This window comes from Henckelia pumila, chromosome 4 (assembly GCF_033568475.1).
Source record: "Henckelia pumila isolate YLH828 chromosome 4, ASM3356847v2, whole genome shotgun sequence".
NCBI lineage: Eukaryota > Viridiplantae > Streptophyta > Magnoliopsida > Lamiales > Gesneriaceae > Henckelia > Henckelia pumila.
Genome location: NC_133123.1, coordinates 218976411 through 218994059, shown reverse-complemented (window position 1 = coordinate 218994059; position 17649 = coordinate 218976411). Strand labels below are relative to the sequence as shown.

General features: G+C 33.2%; 3 protein-coding genes across 3 annotated transcripts; 2 read left to right on the top strand and 1 right to left on the bottom strand.

The window, feature by feature from the left end:
* Nucleotides 1-854: 854 nt before the first annotated feature.
* On the top strand, nucleotides 855-2426 carry LOC140866396 (uncharacterized protein At5g39865-like). Its single transcript, XM_073271374.1, has one exon. The coding sequence runs from the start codon at nucleotides 1169-1171 to the stop codon at nucleotides 2264-2266; it is 1098 nt and encodes a 365-aa protein (XP_073127475.1). The 5' UTR covers nucleotides 855-1168; the 3' UTR covers nucleotides 2267-2426.
* A 2239-nt stretch (nucleotides 2427-4665) lies between these two features.
* Nucleotides 4666-7198, top strand: LOC140865836 (DNA-directed RNA polymerase V subunit 5A). Its single transcript, XM_073270627.1, has 4 exons — nucleotides 4666-4981; nucleotides 5556-5732; nucleotides 6143-6256; nucleotides 6788-7198. The coding sequence occupies exons 1-4, from the start codon at nucleotides 4733-4735 to the stop codon at nucleotides 6911-6913; spliced, it is 666 nt and encodes a 221-aa protein (XP_073126728.1). The 5' UTR covers nucleotides 4666-4732; the 3' UTR covers nucleotides 6914-7198.
* A 1535-nt stretch (nucleotides 7199-8733) lies between these two features.
* LOC140863431 (lycopene beta cyclase, chloroplastic/chromoplastic) lies at nucleotides 8734-10753 on the bottom strand. The gene is made up of 2 exons (XM_073266860.1): nucleotides 10611-10753; nucleotides 8734-10513 (listed from the first exon to the last, which is right to left on the bottom strand). The coding sequence occupies exon 2, from the start codon at nucleotides 10400-10402 to the stop codon at nucleotides 8888-8890; it is 1515 nt and encodes a 504-aa protein (XP_073122961.1). The 5' UTR covers nucleotides 10403-10513; nucleotides 10611-10753; the 3' UTR covers nucleotides 8734-8887.
* Nucleotides 10754-17649: the final 6896 nt, after the last annotated feature.

The following is a 17649-nucleotide window of genomic DNA, read 5'->3' as shown; positions in this document are numbered from 1 at the left end:
CAATCTTACTTAATTTCAAAGTTGATTTCATTCATTCTTTATTATTTTTCAATGTACCAATCATGCACGAGTTAGTGTAATTTGGTGATATCTAAGTAATAATTGGCTGATAAAGATGTTTCTGTATGAATTTCTTACCTTTTTACTTATTTTTCTTCTTTTTCATTTTATTTATTTATTTATTTATTTTTTTTTTTTGGCGAGAATGAGTTTTCACAATTTGAAGCGGTACAACATTTTGACTCGAAGAAGCTAAAGTAAATGCATCTTCAAAAAAAAAAAAAACAAATTTGAATGAATTGATTCGCTATTATATTCGAGAGAATGACAATGCATGTATTCAATTATGAAACACAAGGATGAAAATGACACAACTCGAACAGATACGAATGAATTGAAATTTGAAATTAAAAGTATAAGAATAAGAATAAAAATAAAATATAGTTTTAACCATCAAATCACATACCTTGAAAGAGGCGGAGCCACATACAGAGGCACCCGGGCTATAGCTCGAGTGACCCGAATATTTTTTACAATTTTATATATATTGATTTTGAAAATTTTTTTGATTAATTTGATAGTAGCTCGAGTGGTTTTGATTCAAAAGTTTAAACAATTCTAGAGTTTAAAATTTTAACTCGATTAATTTAGAATTTTTGGCTCCGCCTACATTTCAATTATCAATGTTAACTTGTTACATGTTCTCTTATCATTCGACATACTCAAACTTGAAGAGATTAAGTTCGAGGATCCATCCATAACAACGAGATAATACAATCAATCAAAAACTTGCCAAAATTAACACGCGAACATAGATAGTTGTCGTGAAGAAGCAAATCCCAAGAGCCCTTGAAACAAGGCATTACATTACATATCCCAAAACCAGCGCCAGCTGCAGCACCAATCTAGTACCGCGTTCTTCATCACTTTCCTCTCGTAAAGTCGGCACCTTTCCACCTTTAAACCTGCATTTAATTCCCTATTTACTTCTCCCATCCCACCAAAACCCCACCACCACTCACAAATCACAGCCCCTCCGTGAATTCCCAACAGACTATGCCAAGATAAAAAGGGCAAAAAAAAAAACAAGAGAGCTGAATATTGGAGACAAGACAAGGAGATCAATCAGCTTCTTGATCCCATTTTGCCCAATTCTTTACCCTTTTTCATGGGCTGTTCGGCTTCTTGCCCTGCTAACTTTGTGGCTCAGCACAGGGATCCCTCTGCCAAATGTTCATCTTCTTCACATTGTAATCCGGAGTTGTCGTCTCCTGCTGGCGCATTTTCGGACCCTTTTGTTAATCCGGTGCCAAGAACTCTCTCTGTTGCGGCCCCTTTGATTTACCATCCACCTGTGAGGAAAGGGGACTCCAATCACTTTGTCTCCCTCACCTCCACTACCTATGGTTCTCTCGTGCTCCCAAATCCTAGTTTCAAACTTGATCGGACAGTCCAGACAAAAGGGGCCAACGATCTTGGCGGGTCCGAGGACCCTTTATCCCCAGTCTCGGTTATCAACACTTGGGAGCTCATGAAAGGGCTTGATGAGGATGAGTTCAGTTTTCACATGGTCGAATCTCCCAAGAAGCCTTGTAAAAGAGAATTTGACTCTATTGAGTTCTTTGAGCAGCCAAAGTCTAAGCCTTTGTGGAAGTATCTCTCCGAGGAGTCATTTCTAGCCAAAATGGAGTCTAATGTGGCATCGAGTTATCGCAAGGCATTGTTAGGTAGACAACAAGGATGCATTTCTAAGCCTAAAAAAGTCGAGTTCTTGGTGTCTCATGTTAGGAAGGATTCTTGCCCCTTGTTGGGTTCTGAAGATAGGATTGTGTTGTATTACACTAGCTTGAGGGGCATCAGAAAGACTTACGAGGATTGCTGCATGGTTCGGGTGATCTTGAGGGGATATCGAGTGCGAGTGGACGAGCGAGACGTGTCGATGGATCGGTCGTATAGGAATGAGTTGAAGGATGCATTAGGAGGGGAGGGGGTGAGCTTGCCACAGGTTTTTGTCAAGGGGAAGCACATTGGTGGTGTGGAGGAGATTAAGCAACTCAACGAGTCAGGGGAGTTGGCGAACATTTTGGAAGGCTTTTCGGGTATGGATTCGGGTTTCGTGTGCAAGATTTGTGGGGATGTGAGGTTTGTTCCTTGCCGGAATTGCTGCGGTAGCCGGAAGGTTTACGACGAGGATGGCGGGGAATTGAGGAGTTGCCCGGAGTGCAACGAGAATGGGTTGATTCGATGCTCGCTTTGTTGCACTTGAGTTCTATAGCTCATGAATGACTATTGACATTAATTACTTGGTGTGTAATGTGTTTTGTTTTCTAGGCTAATTCTATGTGTATGCTTTTGTGTAGACTCTTATCACTCTAGACTTTAATCCATTCATTCTAGTGTGTTATTCGAGTTTGGGGCGAGCAATGATAATCCCTTGCAACTGTTTATTAATGATGTTGAGTATTAAAAAAACAAAGATATTAAAACATCGTGTTTTTGTCGCGAACTGTTTGACGTTAGAAAATCAAAATATTAATTTAATTAGTAAAAAAAGGTTAATTTGTATAATTGGTGGTGGTGTTGTCAAATCTATCAATTTACTAACGTTAATTTTTTTTAACTTGTGTTGTTATTATTAATATATTTCATATGGTTTATTAATATACTCTTATCAATATTATTATCAGATTTTTTTTAATTTGAGTAATGAAAAATGAGAATATTTATCAAAATATAAAAAAAAACATAAAATTGTCGAAGATTGTGAGATCCTTGCTTTGGATATTCATTCTTGTTTTTTTTTGTTTTAGTTCGAAAATCAGCAAATCATGTTGTCCATTTGTTAGTTAAGAGCTGCTAAGAGTGGATACCACAATTTTTGCAGTGTCTGCTCCGCTGCCAGCAGTTTGTAAATTTTGGAGACCGTGCCATGTATGTATGGCACGTTCCCATGATACTTTTTTTTTTTTTCTTGTGGTTCTTTTATTTATTTATTTTTTGGGTTTTTTTTCATGCACTTTGTAAATAATGATTTATATTTATTATTTTTGTTATTTTTTTCAAAAAAATCTAATTTGTTATTTAATTTATGAATTGATCATCAACAAAAAAAATTTATTTTATTAAGAAGACAAAAATCTAATATAATTTTTTTTAAATGTTATAATTACAATTTATATCAAAAAGAAAAAACTAAAAATAGTTATTATATCTTGAACATATTCTAAATCAAATGCATGCATCGTCAAATGTCAACTATAGTTCAACAAATATATTTTGTTGATCAGCTTTTATTGTGACACTCAAACGATGATAACTTATATAATGATGAAATGATAATTACTAAAATATTTGAGATTAATTAAATAAGTTGATTTTTTCTTATCAAATTTATTTTTAATATGTTTACAAAAAATTGGTCAAACTAATTATTTTTTAAAAAATCAGTTAAAATGATTAAACAATAAAAAAAATGATTTGTATGGTTTTAGTTATATTTACAGATATATTTTTTAACCAATTTTTGTTCATAGAATTGAAGGACCTCTATCGACTCCACATACACAACCAAACTAAAATAATTTGGTAGCCGCATTAACCAATTTTTAATTAAAATCAAATTTATATTAAAAAATATAATATGATTTTAAATTTAAATTTTATATAGAAAATATTTGTTTAGTTTAACCAATTTTTTTTATATAAATATAACTGAATGAATAAATTTTTAAATTAGTTTAATTTTTTTTTTGTAATTATAACTTAAACCAAACAAATTATTTTTTATTATTTAATTATTTTAACTGATTATTTTTTAAAAATTAGTTTAACCAATTTTTTTGTAAAGATATTAAAAATAAATTTGATAAAAAAAATCAACGTATTTAATTATCAGATATTTTAGTAATTATATTTTCATCATTATATAATTTATCAACGTTTGAATGCTACAATAAAAGTTGATCAACAAAATATTTTTTTTGAACTATAATTGACATTTGACAATGCATGCATTTGATTTAGAATATATTCAAGATATAATAACTATTTTTACTTTTTGATATAAAATGTAATTATAACATTTTTTAAAAAAATTATATTAGATTTTTGTTTTCTTGATAAAATAAAAAAAATTAGTTGATGATCAATTCATAAATTAAATGACAAATTAGATTTTTTTGAGAAAAAAATTAACGAAAACAATAAATATAAATCATTATTTACAAATTATATGAAAAAAAGAACCCAATAAATAAATAAATAAAAGAGCCACAAAAAAAAAAAGTATCCCCAAAATTTACAATTTGCTGGCAGCGAAGCGGACACTGCAATTTATTAGCAGTAGCGTTTTACAGTATTATTGTAAAACGCTACAGATCACCTTATTTTTTAAATTTAATTTAATTTATAAATTAATTTTATAAAAAACCCTTAAGAGAACCCATTTTTGTCAAGTCTAAAATATCATGCATTTCTTTCGCCTTAATGATATTTTCGATATAATACGTGGTGACTTGATTTGATATAATATTGTGTTAAAAAAAAAAAAAAGCATTCAACACTACAATTATTTTATTTTATTTACAAAATTGAGAATTTAAATTTATTTTTATTTTTATATTATAACAAAACCTCCGTATTTTTCCCCAAATATGTAAAGAAAATCCCGTTAGAAACTTTTTAGGTTATACAACTCCAAGCCAAGCATCCCCGATTCTGCCTTAATTCAGCTATGGAAATCGATGCTGAAGAGAAATTGGGGAATTGCCTCAGCAGTTTCGTCGATAATGGCAGTACCGAGAGCCACAGATACTATTTGGCGCGCCGAACGCTGCTGGAAATGCTTAGAGACCGTGGCTATGCAGTGCCCAATTCTGAGATCGAGGTGTCTCTTCAAGAATTTCGGGATAGGCATGGGCAGACGCCTGATGTTGATACATTGAGGATTTCTGCTCTCCACCGGGATGACCCTTCTCTAAAGGTCGCCGCTTTTGCAAAATCTTTTTACTCGCTCGTTTTTCAATCTTTTTTGTTTTCCTTCTATTGGGATTGGTGGAGCTTTGTGTTACGGCATGTGTTTGAGGAGGAAAAAAGTTGAATCACCATCGGACTATTAGTAGCTTCAATTAAGCTTTTGCAATGCATCTCTAGTTTCTTCGTGGTTTTCTTTCTTTAGATTATGAGTTTCTTGGGGTTAAAACCCAAATGATCTGTATATTTAACCGCCATCTGTTGTACATGCATCGCGACACTTGTTTAGGAGGGGTTTTGGTTGTTAAGCTACACTGAACCAATAAATCATGGTGGGATTAGTCTTAGGTTTTAACTAGTTACAATGGGTTCTCGACGATATAAAAGCCTGTGAATCCCAGCTTATTGCTATGAGAACTTGGTCGTTCTTATGCGGATCATTTTTGTCTGCTCATCTAGTCTCTTTCTGTTAGACCGTTTACCAATTCTAAGTTTTACTTTTGGTGAGTGAGTTAATTTTCTCCAGACAGTTTATTAGGACGATGGTATTGAATCTATTGAGGTGTGATGTGTTTTCATTGCAGACTCTGGTTCTATTCTGTGCTCCAAACGTAGTTAAAGTCAACGTCATCCGTGCCATTGTAGCTGAGATTATTAGCAGAGACAAGTTGAGTCGGCTGATCTTGGTAGTGCAGAATAAAATAACAAGCCAGGCCTTGAAAGCTGTGGACCTCATTTCATGCAAAGTCGAAATTTTCCAGGTAAACTTTACTGTTGGCATTTTGCCTGCTCCCCCTGATTTTGATGTATATGGTTTGGGTACAAGTTACTTTTTCTGTTGTAAATGCGTAATCTGTTGCCAACATATCAATACAATTGGTTTCTTTAAACAAAGTAGGAAGCTGAACGCTCACATGTATTGGCTTATTTATCTTTAGCTGTCCTGAGCTTCAATGCACTTTACTTGTAAATTTTGTAAACTTATTATCTATAAGGATCTAATAAAGTATTTTCTATGTCCTGTTTTCCATTTCTCTTCCTTACACACTTCTTGGGCTTTAGACCATTTTATTTCCAATATTTTTGTGGTGGTAATCCTATTGATTCACGTTAATATTAGTACCTTTACCGATCTGACTTGCCTTCCTTTGATTTTTGCCTTGTTTTTTAGATCTTGAACTTGCTTGTTAACATAACCAAACATGAACTAAAGCCAAAACATCAACTGCTGACTGATGAAGAGAAAGAAAGTCTACTACAGAAGTACAGCATAGAAGAAAAACAGGTTAGCATGTACTTGATGTGAGGTTGAGGTTCAATCTTACTGATTTGTAATGTTTCTGTGTGTATGGAGTGGATTATTTATTTGTCAATATTCTTGTAGTTGCAGGATTATGGTCCTCTATTATTTGTTGTGGGTACTCACATGCTACGACTATGTTACGCCGGCCACATTAATTATTGAAACAAACAGGGATATGCAGAAATTTTTTATGCGGATTTTATTTTGACCGAGTGAAAAATAATGAATCTGTTGTATTCATGGTCCCTCAACTCGAAAAGCTTATTGATAACTGTTAAATGTTCAATTGCTCAAAAAATCTTCTCGTGGTAAATGACGTCAATAGTCCTCTCTTGGCTTTGAAATTGATATATGCTTATCTATGCATGCATATCAAGTACATTGCAAAATTTGTCCCACGTACTTTTGGACCAAGATGGTGCTTTGTTGAGAACAAATAAATTTTCACAACCATCTCTTCATTTTTTAAGTGTGTATTGGTCGACCATTAACATCTGTTCCTCTTATTTTCAGCTTCCACGGATATTACAGACTGATGCAATAGCTCGCTACTATGGGTTGGAGAAAGGGCAGGTCGTCAAGGTTACTTACAACGGTGAACTTACGCAGTTACATTCAACATATCGCTGCGTTTGGTGACCTGTTATGCTGTTGTGATCAGATATGGATTTTCCCGTTTTGCGTTCTCAGACTGTTGCAGAATTTGGGGAAGTTCATCTTGATGTGTCCTTCAGTCTCCAAACTCAGAATTTTCATGATCATGTATTGGAAAAAAGTTGATGTACCTAAGGCCAGTTAGTGCTTGATATACTTTCTGTAGGAGGCAAGATTAGTTGAGCGAGTTGGGGTGCTTCAAATATAATTTTCTAAACAATGTAAATTGCCACTCCCCATAACAGTAGTGTTTGACTTTGCTTAAAAAAAAGTGCTTTTAAGCTTTTTTGTGATTTTCACAAAATTTTGAAGTCTGTCTTTGAAATTCAACCAAACCGAAAAACAAATTTATGATTCATATATATTTGAAAACCCTAGCATTGATCATCTACCAATTGGCAAAAGAAACATCTAACTGTTAGAAATTCGATTTTTTGTTTTAAAAAAATGTTAAATAGTAGTCCGAATATCCCATTTCAGTGATTGAATCATTTCAATCTATAAAGAAACGCAGAGAGATTCAAAATTATAATATCGAAAGCCTCCATAGACAGTGGTCGCTCTCAGACAGCAAAAAATTACTATTGTCTTCAGCTAAAACTGCGCTGAGTTTATCATTTCTCGGTAGTTGAATGTCTTAATTGCTCTTTGAATGGGAATTGGGATGATTCTAACAAAAGTGTTAAGAGTGTTGATACTTGACGGATCCACGTGATTTGTTTTGTGACCATCTTGTACAAAACTTTTTTTTTTTTTAAGTGTTTAATAAACTTCATATGATTTATTTTTTCTTTAGTTATTTGAGTGAACTTCGTGTAAAAAAAACTTGTCGTTTCACCAAATATCTGGTGATAAAGGCGTCGCATAACAGTTCAAGTGTCATGGTTCGGTGGTTCGACCATGGTTCCACTCTACGCATGTACAATTATTGCACTTCAACATCTCTCTCAATAATTGAACTCCTTGAATCAATTAAAATCGAACTCATGACCTTAGCTCTGATATCAATTGTAATTATTGCATTACAACAATATCTCTCCCAATAATCGGACTCATTGCAATCAATGAGAATCAGACTCATGACTTTGACCATGATATCAATTATAAGACCGTAATGTACCAAAATCTATAGTTGATAGTAAGGTACAACTCAAAATTTTAAATTGTACAGCAGCTCAACCACCATAATTCGATCGTTCTATCCAGCATGAACAATTATTGCACTCTAACGAAAATACTCACAATAAAATTCCGGTGTAATATAGAATCACATAGAAAATTCATAAAGTAGATCCATATTCTTCGGTAATATCTATGTATATGCACAACAAAGCACCGTAAATATATTTTGCTAACTATAAAAAAATGTCTTCGTTGTTAAAAATAAAATATTCTAAATATCAGATATATTATTCCACATTTTTTAGAGTAAAATAGTTGAAGCACAAAGAAAAAAATCAATCCAAATAATATTATATTTTAAGGCGACCTAATAAATTAGGATAATTTATTGATTTCAAGAATATTTTATGTAATAATAGATAGGATAAAAACATAAAGATTGGTTCCTTTCCCCCTTCGGATCATGGTTAGTAAAATTTCAACCTAGCATAAGGACCTTATATTAGACCAACAATCTGAATGTATTTGAAACTGCGGTGTCCATATCTGAATATGTGAACCTCATGATCAAATAAATCGGGACCTTTGTATCCTACATACGAGGAAACGCGCTTATACTAGCATCGAATCAACCCTGCTATGTGTTTATTGAAGTACAGAAGTCAATTTTAATCCACAAAACCTGACAAAACTGAATTCTATTATACAGATTTAGCCCCTCCCTTAGAAGTGCAGTTATAGAACGCAGAAAAGGAAAAATATCGATAATAGCAGTTGATACATGATGCATTTGCTAACAAGGTCAACAATAAACATGAAGATTCATATAGCAGGCTTTCAATCTTTATCCTGTACCAAGTTGTTGATCATATTTACCAGAGGAACAGTGCCCTTGGCCATAATCTCTATCCTAGAAGAATTCGAGGCATGTGTGAAAAGGGATAAACCAAAGAGTACTAGTTCTGGAAGAAACAAGCGGGACGACAAGAATCCGTGCCAGTAACGTGGTTCCAAGTCGAAAAAGGCGCTGAAAAACCTTCTGGTGGCATGCAAATCAAGCTTCAGCAAAATATCCATACCGAAACAAAAGAATTCCCTTTGGCGTCTCCTGTCTATCGGCCACAAATCTTTCCAAACCTCCGCAGATAATTCATTACCAAGAAGGTTTCGATCTGATTTGAGATAGCGAACGATGGCATTGGCAACGACTGGAGCAGCCGCTAGAGTTCTTGCTACCATGTAGCCAGTTGAAGGGTGCACCATCCCGGCTGTGCCACCAATGCCTACAACTCTCTGAGGTAAAACCGGAAGGGGGCCTCCCATCGGAATCACACAATGTTCATCCTCTTCGATGCTAGTCACTTTTATACCTAAATGGTTTAATCTAGCCACCATGCGTTCTTGAATATCCTTCATTGGTACTCCAGGACGAGCAACAAGCGACGTTTCTTCCAGGAATATTCTTTTTGAAGAAAAGGGCATGGCATAAAGAAATGTAGGAATCTTTCTATTCCTTTCCTTCAACTCTTTATTATTGTTGAGATGTGAGTCTCGCCAATCCATGAAAACCATCTTATTTATATCAAATGGATGTTCTTCCACTTCTGCCAAAATCCCATAAGCTACTTGATAGCCAGGGTTGTATGGTTTGTCATACTGGACTAGGGACCGGGAAAAACCAGTCGCATCTAGAACCACTGCAGCCTGAATAGTAACACCATCATTGCATATCAACAATGATTTCGATTCCTCGTGGATTACTTTCACAACCTTAGCTTGATGAAACTTAACACCATTTAAAATGCATCTCTGCATCATTTTCGATTTCAGCTGTTTCCTGTTAACCCTTCCATAAGGCCGATCAAGATCTTTGCGGGTCTCGTCGTTAATGTGCACAACAGCACCAGACCACGTCGTGTCGAGGCAATCCAACAAATCCATGGCCTCGAATTCATCCACCCAAACACCATAATTATTAGGCCAAATCATTTTGGGAAAAGGATCGATTGAGCAAACCGACAGGCCTGCCTCCGAAACTTGCTGCGCCACCGCGAGTCCTGCTGGACCTCCACCTACAACTGCCAGATCCACCACTAGGCCTTTCGAATGTTCATACATGGGAAGTTCAAAATCAAGATTTTCCTTCTTGGTCTCAGGCACAAGCTCCAAAAGGGCACTAGAACTGGCTTTCACACAAAAACTTTTGCCGAATTTCACACTGGATTTCTTGGAAACAAACTTAGTTTCCAGTTTCTGAGGTTTCAAAGATGTGTAGGCACTAAATTTCTCCGTGAACCCATGAATCGGTTGAAGAAAGTCAAGCTTGTTGTGAGTCTTTAGTAAAGTATCCATATTAAAATATATCAAGACTGGTATTTTTCAAGAAACCCACGAAGGATTCCGCAGTTCTTGAACAACACAAACACTGGTCTCGATTATTTCCTTGATTATTAACCTAATCTCCTGTCGACAGCAACACATGAAGCAAGAAATGGGAACACGAACAATAACTCCTGTCGATAAATTGAAAACTAGAGCAAAAATCTTGTTATGCACTTACTCGAAAATCCAAACGATTGAAGGGAAGAACATGGTAGCATACTTTACAGAAACCAGGTGAAAAAGTATGGAGCTTGTGGTGGATTCCGCTCAACCACAGCGAATGCGGATTTGTGCGATATCCACAACCACACGTCCTTCCACTTCTTCCTTTTATTTTCCACACTGCCCATTTGCGATTCTGACAACTTCAAAAAACGTCTTGTCTATGGATTAATGGAAAAGAATTTTTTTATTTTTATTTTTAAAAAGTCACATTTATTTAGAAAAGAATTTTTTTATTTTTATTTTTAAAAAGTCACATTTATTTTAATAAATGTATAAAATTTATTTTGATACACAAACTATTAATAAAATATCAAATCAGTACATGAACTATTGAAATAGTTTAAATGATGCATGATCCAAATAAAAAATCGATTTTATGGTTTAATAAAATTGCTATAAGTTCAATTATTTTTTGTAAATTTAACTAAATGTACATTTTATTTTTCAAAATAATTTTTATTGATTAAAAATGTAAAAATTAATTTATATTGATTTAAAAATTATAAAAAAAATTATCTAACTAAAATTATAATACATTTATATTTACTAATTAATAAATTATTTATTTAAATAAAATATCGTATGGTAAAAATTTATATTATTTTTATGATTATGGTAAGTACACTTCATAATCTTTTTGTTGACATCTGAGTAAAAATATTTTACTACATGAACTATTGATATAATATCAAAGTAATACTTGAATAATTAAAAAATTGTTTAATTGGTATATGATCAAACTAAAAAATCAATTTTGTCATTTAATTAAATAGATTTTAAGTTCAATATTATTATTAAATACAACTCGATATATATACTTCACTTTTAAAATTATTTCATTGGTTAAAATTGTAAAAATAAATTCATATTTACTATATTATAAAAAGAAAAATTTTATATCATGAATCCGAAAAGTATTTAACGTGAAATTTGTATATCATAAATAAAGACACACACATGCATATATATCACTGGAAAAAAAATCGGTGGCCTATGAAGATCGGAGTAACAATACAACATCACGTTGATCATGTTGATTGTCTCGATTTGCATGATTATGATTGCCAAGTTTTTTTGTATTTGGTTTAGATTTCTGAAAAATTGCAAGGTTTTTTTAATTAAATATTTAAATATAAAAAATATTTATTTATAATATTTTATAAATATAATAAATTATATTTTAGTTATATATATTGTGATTCATTGACGAATTGTAATTTTATTGATATAAATGATAATATTATAACACAGACAAAGAGAAAATTATCATTTTATTATATATTTATAAATAATTTTTAATGTATATTATTTTTGAATATATAATTTATTAGTTGTTATATACATATGTGTGTATGTTTGTATTAATTGATATTTATAATATTTTTGTACAATGAGAAACAATCTCTTTTTTATAATATAAAATTTAAATAAATATAAATTTATGATTATAATTGTAATCAATAAAATAATTTTGAAAATTAAAATTTGTATCTATTTGAATTTAACAAGAATATTGTACTTTAAAATAATTTAAGTAAAAAGTAAATTGACTTTAAATAAACCATTTTCAATTGTCTATTGTATCAATTTGACATTTTATCAATAATTCGTTTGTCAAAATGAATTTTACTTGTTGATATATATATATGCTTGATTTTGTTCATATTTTATGCATGTCCAAATTAATTTAATTTTGTTATTTCAAATTTGAAAATTTGTTAATATATATTTTTTGTTAAAAATTATAACATTTATAAATATTAAATATAGGTCCGGATAGATTTTGGTCTTCGAAAATGTTAACAGGTCGGTTCTTAAGTCTTAATGGTATAATCGGAACAAAAAAATTATGTATAGCTGTAAGAGATATTGCAAATTGCAATGATAAAAATTCAAAGTTGGAGAGCATTCATTGAGATTTTTTTTATTTAAAAACATTGTAGGATTGAACATTAATTATGATTCGTCAAAAATTATAGCTTGTAATAATAATGCAACACACATTTTTTTAATCATGCAACAACTCAAATGTAACACTTCAATTGTTATCTGTAGGATCGAACAATTTTCGTTTTATCAAAAGTTGTATATGATAATATGAATACAACTCAAATATTTTAAATATATCAGTATGCATAAAAACAATTATTGCACATCAACATTATCTCAGAAAGAAAATTTATTGCACATAAAAAACACAATTTTATTTAGCTACAAACAAATATAAAATTATAGTCTTATTTGTTTTGAACAATAGCTTTTGGTATTATAACTCAAACCATGGAAGCATTAGGTGCTTTTTTAAAAAATACAAAACTATGTTAGTTATTTTCAAATGATTTTATATTTGATTGGTGGTTGATAATTTCAATGCTTTATAATGTGACCATTTGTGAGTTGTCTTTTGGTGGATTGTCTGTTTTTAATATGAAACAATAAAGTATATATATATATATTGTGAGACGATTTTACATATATATATATTGTGAGATATATTAATTCGATTTATATTTACATGAAAAATTAATATTATTGTTGGCACAAAAAATGATATTTTCCATGGGTTGTGTCGAATATAAGATGCATCTCATAACATTAACCCGTTAGATAGTCCCATAAAAGTTTTTGTGAAATGGTTAATAAAAATTCTGAAAAACGACTAAATAAATATATGTATAGATTTTATCCAAATGAATCTTATAATTGATTCCGGTTTAATCTTATGCAACATTTTAATATTTTTCTTCGATACCCACTCCCTGCTTATATTGATTCGTATATTAAGTTTTATGCGTTGTATGACATGAAGGGGATCGGTTAACTCGTGCCCGGAAACGCAGCGAAAATATAAAATTTTTAATAAAAGAAATCCGAGCACTTGTGTAGTATTCAAAAACTCAAACAACCATAGGGTGTTTAGAATTTTACCTATCAATCTTAAAGATTGATTTATGGCTCCAACCAAGTTGATAAACAACTAGGCTCTTGAAAAGGGTAGACTCAATCTACAAGCTTCCAAGAGCACTCCTTGCTCAAAATGGATTCAACACTTCGAGCCTTCGAATTAGGTCCACGACTAGACGATCTATATCCACTCTAAATATGCACTAGAATATTTAGAGAATTTTTCATTGAGATTTTCCTTTCCTTCTCCCACAAAAATGAAAGAAAACTTGGAGAAAAATAATATGGAGTGTTCGGCCACTTCCCTTTAAAAATTGGAATGGAATGTATTGTGTGTGTGTATATATTATTCCAAATAATATATTAAAGGAGAGGGATTAATGAGTACAATTAAGCCATGCATGGAAAATTGCAAGACATGCATGGAAAATTGCAAACCATTTTACAACCCTTCAAATTCCATACACACATATATATATATATATATATCATATATATATATATATATACACGCCTATATATATATACATATATAAATATATATATTCAAATGCCATTTGAACTTATTTTTAATTAATTATTAAACCTAAACCCATTTAAGTTTAATCAATTAATTAAATTTAACTTGAACTCATTCAAGTCCACTAGTATCAATAATTATACAACACTATATTAATTTGAGCTCTACTAGACTCAATAGTGTTTAATTAATTCAACACTTGAATTAATTTAATTATTTGTACATTAAAATGTCTACTAGTGTTAAATTAATTCAACACTTGAATTAATTAACTAAGTTCAAAATAATAGTTTAGAAAATCACCATTTTCATAAACTAATTATTTTAAGTCAACTTTTAATCTTGGAACACATTCACAAATTAAAAGTTACTTATTCCATTCATTCTCCAATTTAGAAGTCAAACTTCTAATTTATTTTACTTATAAACTCCTTTATAAGTTGTTCAACACAATGAACTAATTTTAATCTCAACGGGATCTAGAAAGCTAGTACTTGTGTGACCCTCAATGGTTCACTGATACAACTAGCAGTGGGTTCACATCTTCATGTGATTCAGGATCAACAAGTCCCTTATATGAGCATACCCTAGATAGCTCCATTCTTATTAATCAACACATTGATAATAAGAACGTCAGAAAACTCAAGTCTGATAGTACCCAACCAGTCATGTAAACATCTAGCAGCATTGCTTACATGACTCCCTAGGTATCAAATGATAGTGCCTGCAAGAACCAATCAATTATGGTTAGCGTACAGTACGGTGCCTTCAACTCATATATCCCGACCGATTCGACAACCATTGGTTTATCGAGAGTTGTCATTGAATCGATAACTATGTGTCATGCCGTAGTTGCATCGAAAGTGTAATTCAAGAAACTCCTTTCTTAATTACCACTTACTCTGATCAGAGATTTCAAGCTACGTATGCATGATATAACATAGGATATCCATACCCGTAGGTAAGCGGTGAATCCCCGACTACAATGCATTGACTCCTATATGTTTCGTCACAACACCCAACATTGCCACCTGATGACCCCAGATGAGTCGGTAAACAAGTCAAAGTGAAGCACTAGCATATAGAGTCTCCATGTTGTCCCGGGTTATAGGACTAATGGTGTACAACCATAAACTAGGACTTCTCCACTCGATAAGTGAGAACCACTTGGAAAATCCTTTAGGGAGGGTTGTTAAGTGCACTCTACAAGGAGCACCTATTTGCATGCTTGGACATCTCCACGTCCCCTATCAATGAAACATGGTACTCACATCGCAAATACTAGTCTCAAGCTCGAGCGGCCTTTATCCTTCTTTATGGCGGCTGAATCGACTAGGAACAGTTTAGAATATACAGTATTCCAAATATGAGTTTCATGATAGTCATCACATGACCATCTCATATTCTTTCTACTATTTGTATATTCAAGGGCTTTATCTATGCAGATTGCATGGGTATAAAGATAAAGATGTGCCAAATTAAATAATGTCAAATATTATTAAAATAAAGATTGTCATACAAGAGTTCTCTCAAGGACCATCGGCCAACACATTGGCTCGACGGGCACCTACTCTAACAATCTCCCACTTGCACTAGAGCCAACTACCCATATTCTTCAAACCCATTGATTCGCGATGCTTTTCGAACAATGGTCCTGGTAAAGGCTTAGTTAGTGGATCAGCAACATTATCTGTGGAGGCGAGTCTGTCTAACAAGACATCTCCTCGTTCCACAATTTCCCGGATGATGTGATATTTTCTCAGTACATGTTTGGATTTCTGATGAGACCTTGGTTCTTTTGCCTGAGCAACGGCACCAGTGTTGTCGCAGTACACCGGGACTGGATCAACTCCATTAGGAATAACGCCCAACTCTTGGACGAAATTCCTAATCCAAACAGCTTCCTTTGCAGCATCGGATGCAGCAATATATTCTGCCTCAGTGGTTGTGTAACACCCGGTATTTTAATTTCGTAAATCCGCCTGCATAATTAGGATATTTAATTATTTAAATTTATGATTTATGGGTTAAATAATTCTGTGAATTATTTATGCATGATTTAATTTATTTTTAAGCATTTAACCCATAATTAGTGATTTTTATAATTTTTAGTATTTTTATTATTTGATCGCGTAGACGGGACCGTGGACGGACGAGATGACAACTTTCTAGCCAAATTATTTTATGAGTCTTTTTGGAGCCTTAAAATATTATTTTGAGTTTTATTATCTCAAAATTTTAAGTATTTAATTTTATTTAATTTTAGGAGTCATTTTTATCCAAAATTAGTCAAAATATTGACTTTTTAGTATTTTTAAAATTCCCCTAAATTAATAATTCGAGATTTTTATGTTGTTATCAGATTTTTTTTAAAGTTATAATTAGGAGTTTAAGTTACATATTTAATATTTAAAACCTTTTTATTTTTAATTATTTATCTATATTTAATTAACACCAAAATTTAAACCTAATCTACCCAAACCCCATTTAGCCGATCACTTCACCCCTTAGCCGCCTCCACCCTCACAGAATAGTCATCTTCTTCATCGATCTTCAGCCCTAAAACTCCATAGAAGATCGGTTTCAAGGTTCCAAGCAAGCCAAAGTCGTCCCGTCGTCCCGAAGTCCTTCCTACACGTGTTAAATCCATATCTACGGTGAAAGGCATGATTTTCCTTCTCATTTTAACGTCATATCAGTATATATTATGTAGGTTTTGGTAGGCATCGAAATCTTTTGAAAACTTTTTCAGAAAAATCGATTGATGTTGGTTTTAGGCGCATTGTTCTTCGATTTCATATGCATGCTCACGTTTTTCATGTCCATGGCTAGGTGGTCTGCTGGTCCATGGTTAGAAGGGTTCCTTGGGGTCCCTAGGGTCGAGTGGTAGGGTCAGAAATGGGCTGGAGATGGCTAGGAAGAGGTTGGGCATGGCTGCACAAAATCTGTGCTGTTCGCGCAGGTTTAGGGTTTCAAGGAAGGGAGCTTCGTTCTCCTTCCTCAGACCACGGTTTAGGGTAAGGTCGGTTGGGTTAGAACCCCCTTTAAGTTTCCTAAGTTTTTGCAAGAGGTTTCATGGTCTTTCGTGGTCGGAGCTTCGAGAACGAACGTTTCTCCCGCAGCTGCTCGGGTCTGCGCGACAGTGCAGAAGGGCCGGGTGGCAGAGCTTCGTTCTCACTCCATAGTCGACGGTTTGGGCTGGTTCTTGGCTTGTTGGAAAGGCCTGGATGTGAGCTAAGTCCTAGGGGTGGCCCTCCGGCCGGTGGGTGGTCGGATCAAGGCGGCCGCCGGGGATTTCGGTTGCTGCTCACAGTGGCAGAACAGTCTTGGGAAGGGGGTGATCGGGCTAGGGTTTTTGGGCATGGTCCGGGTCGGGTCAGGGGCTCGGGTCGGGTCAGTAAGTTAGTGGGTCGGGTTAAGTGGGTTTGGGTCCGGGTTTGGTGGGCCGGGCTCGAGTCTTTTTATTTTTAAAACATTTTAAGAATTATTGGGTTTTTGAGTCAATTAAATTAAAATAAAATTATTTGGACTCCCAAATAATTTTATTTGGATTTTTAAAATTTTAACT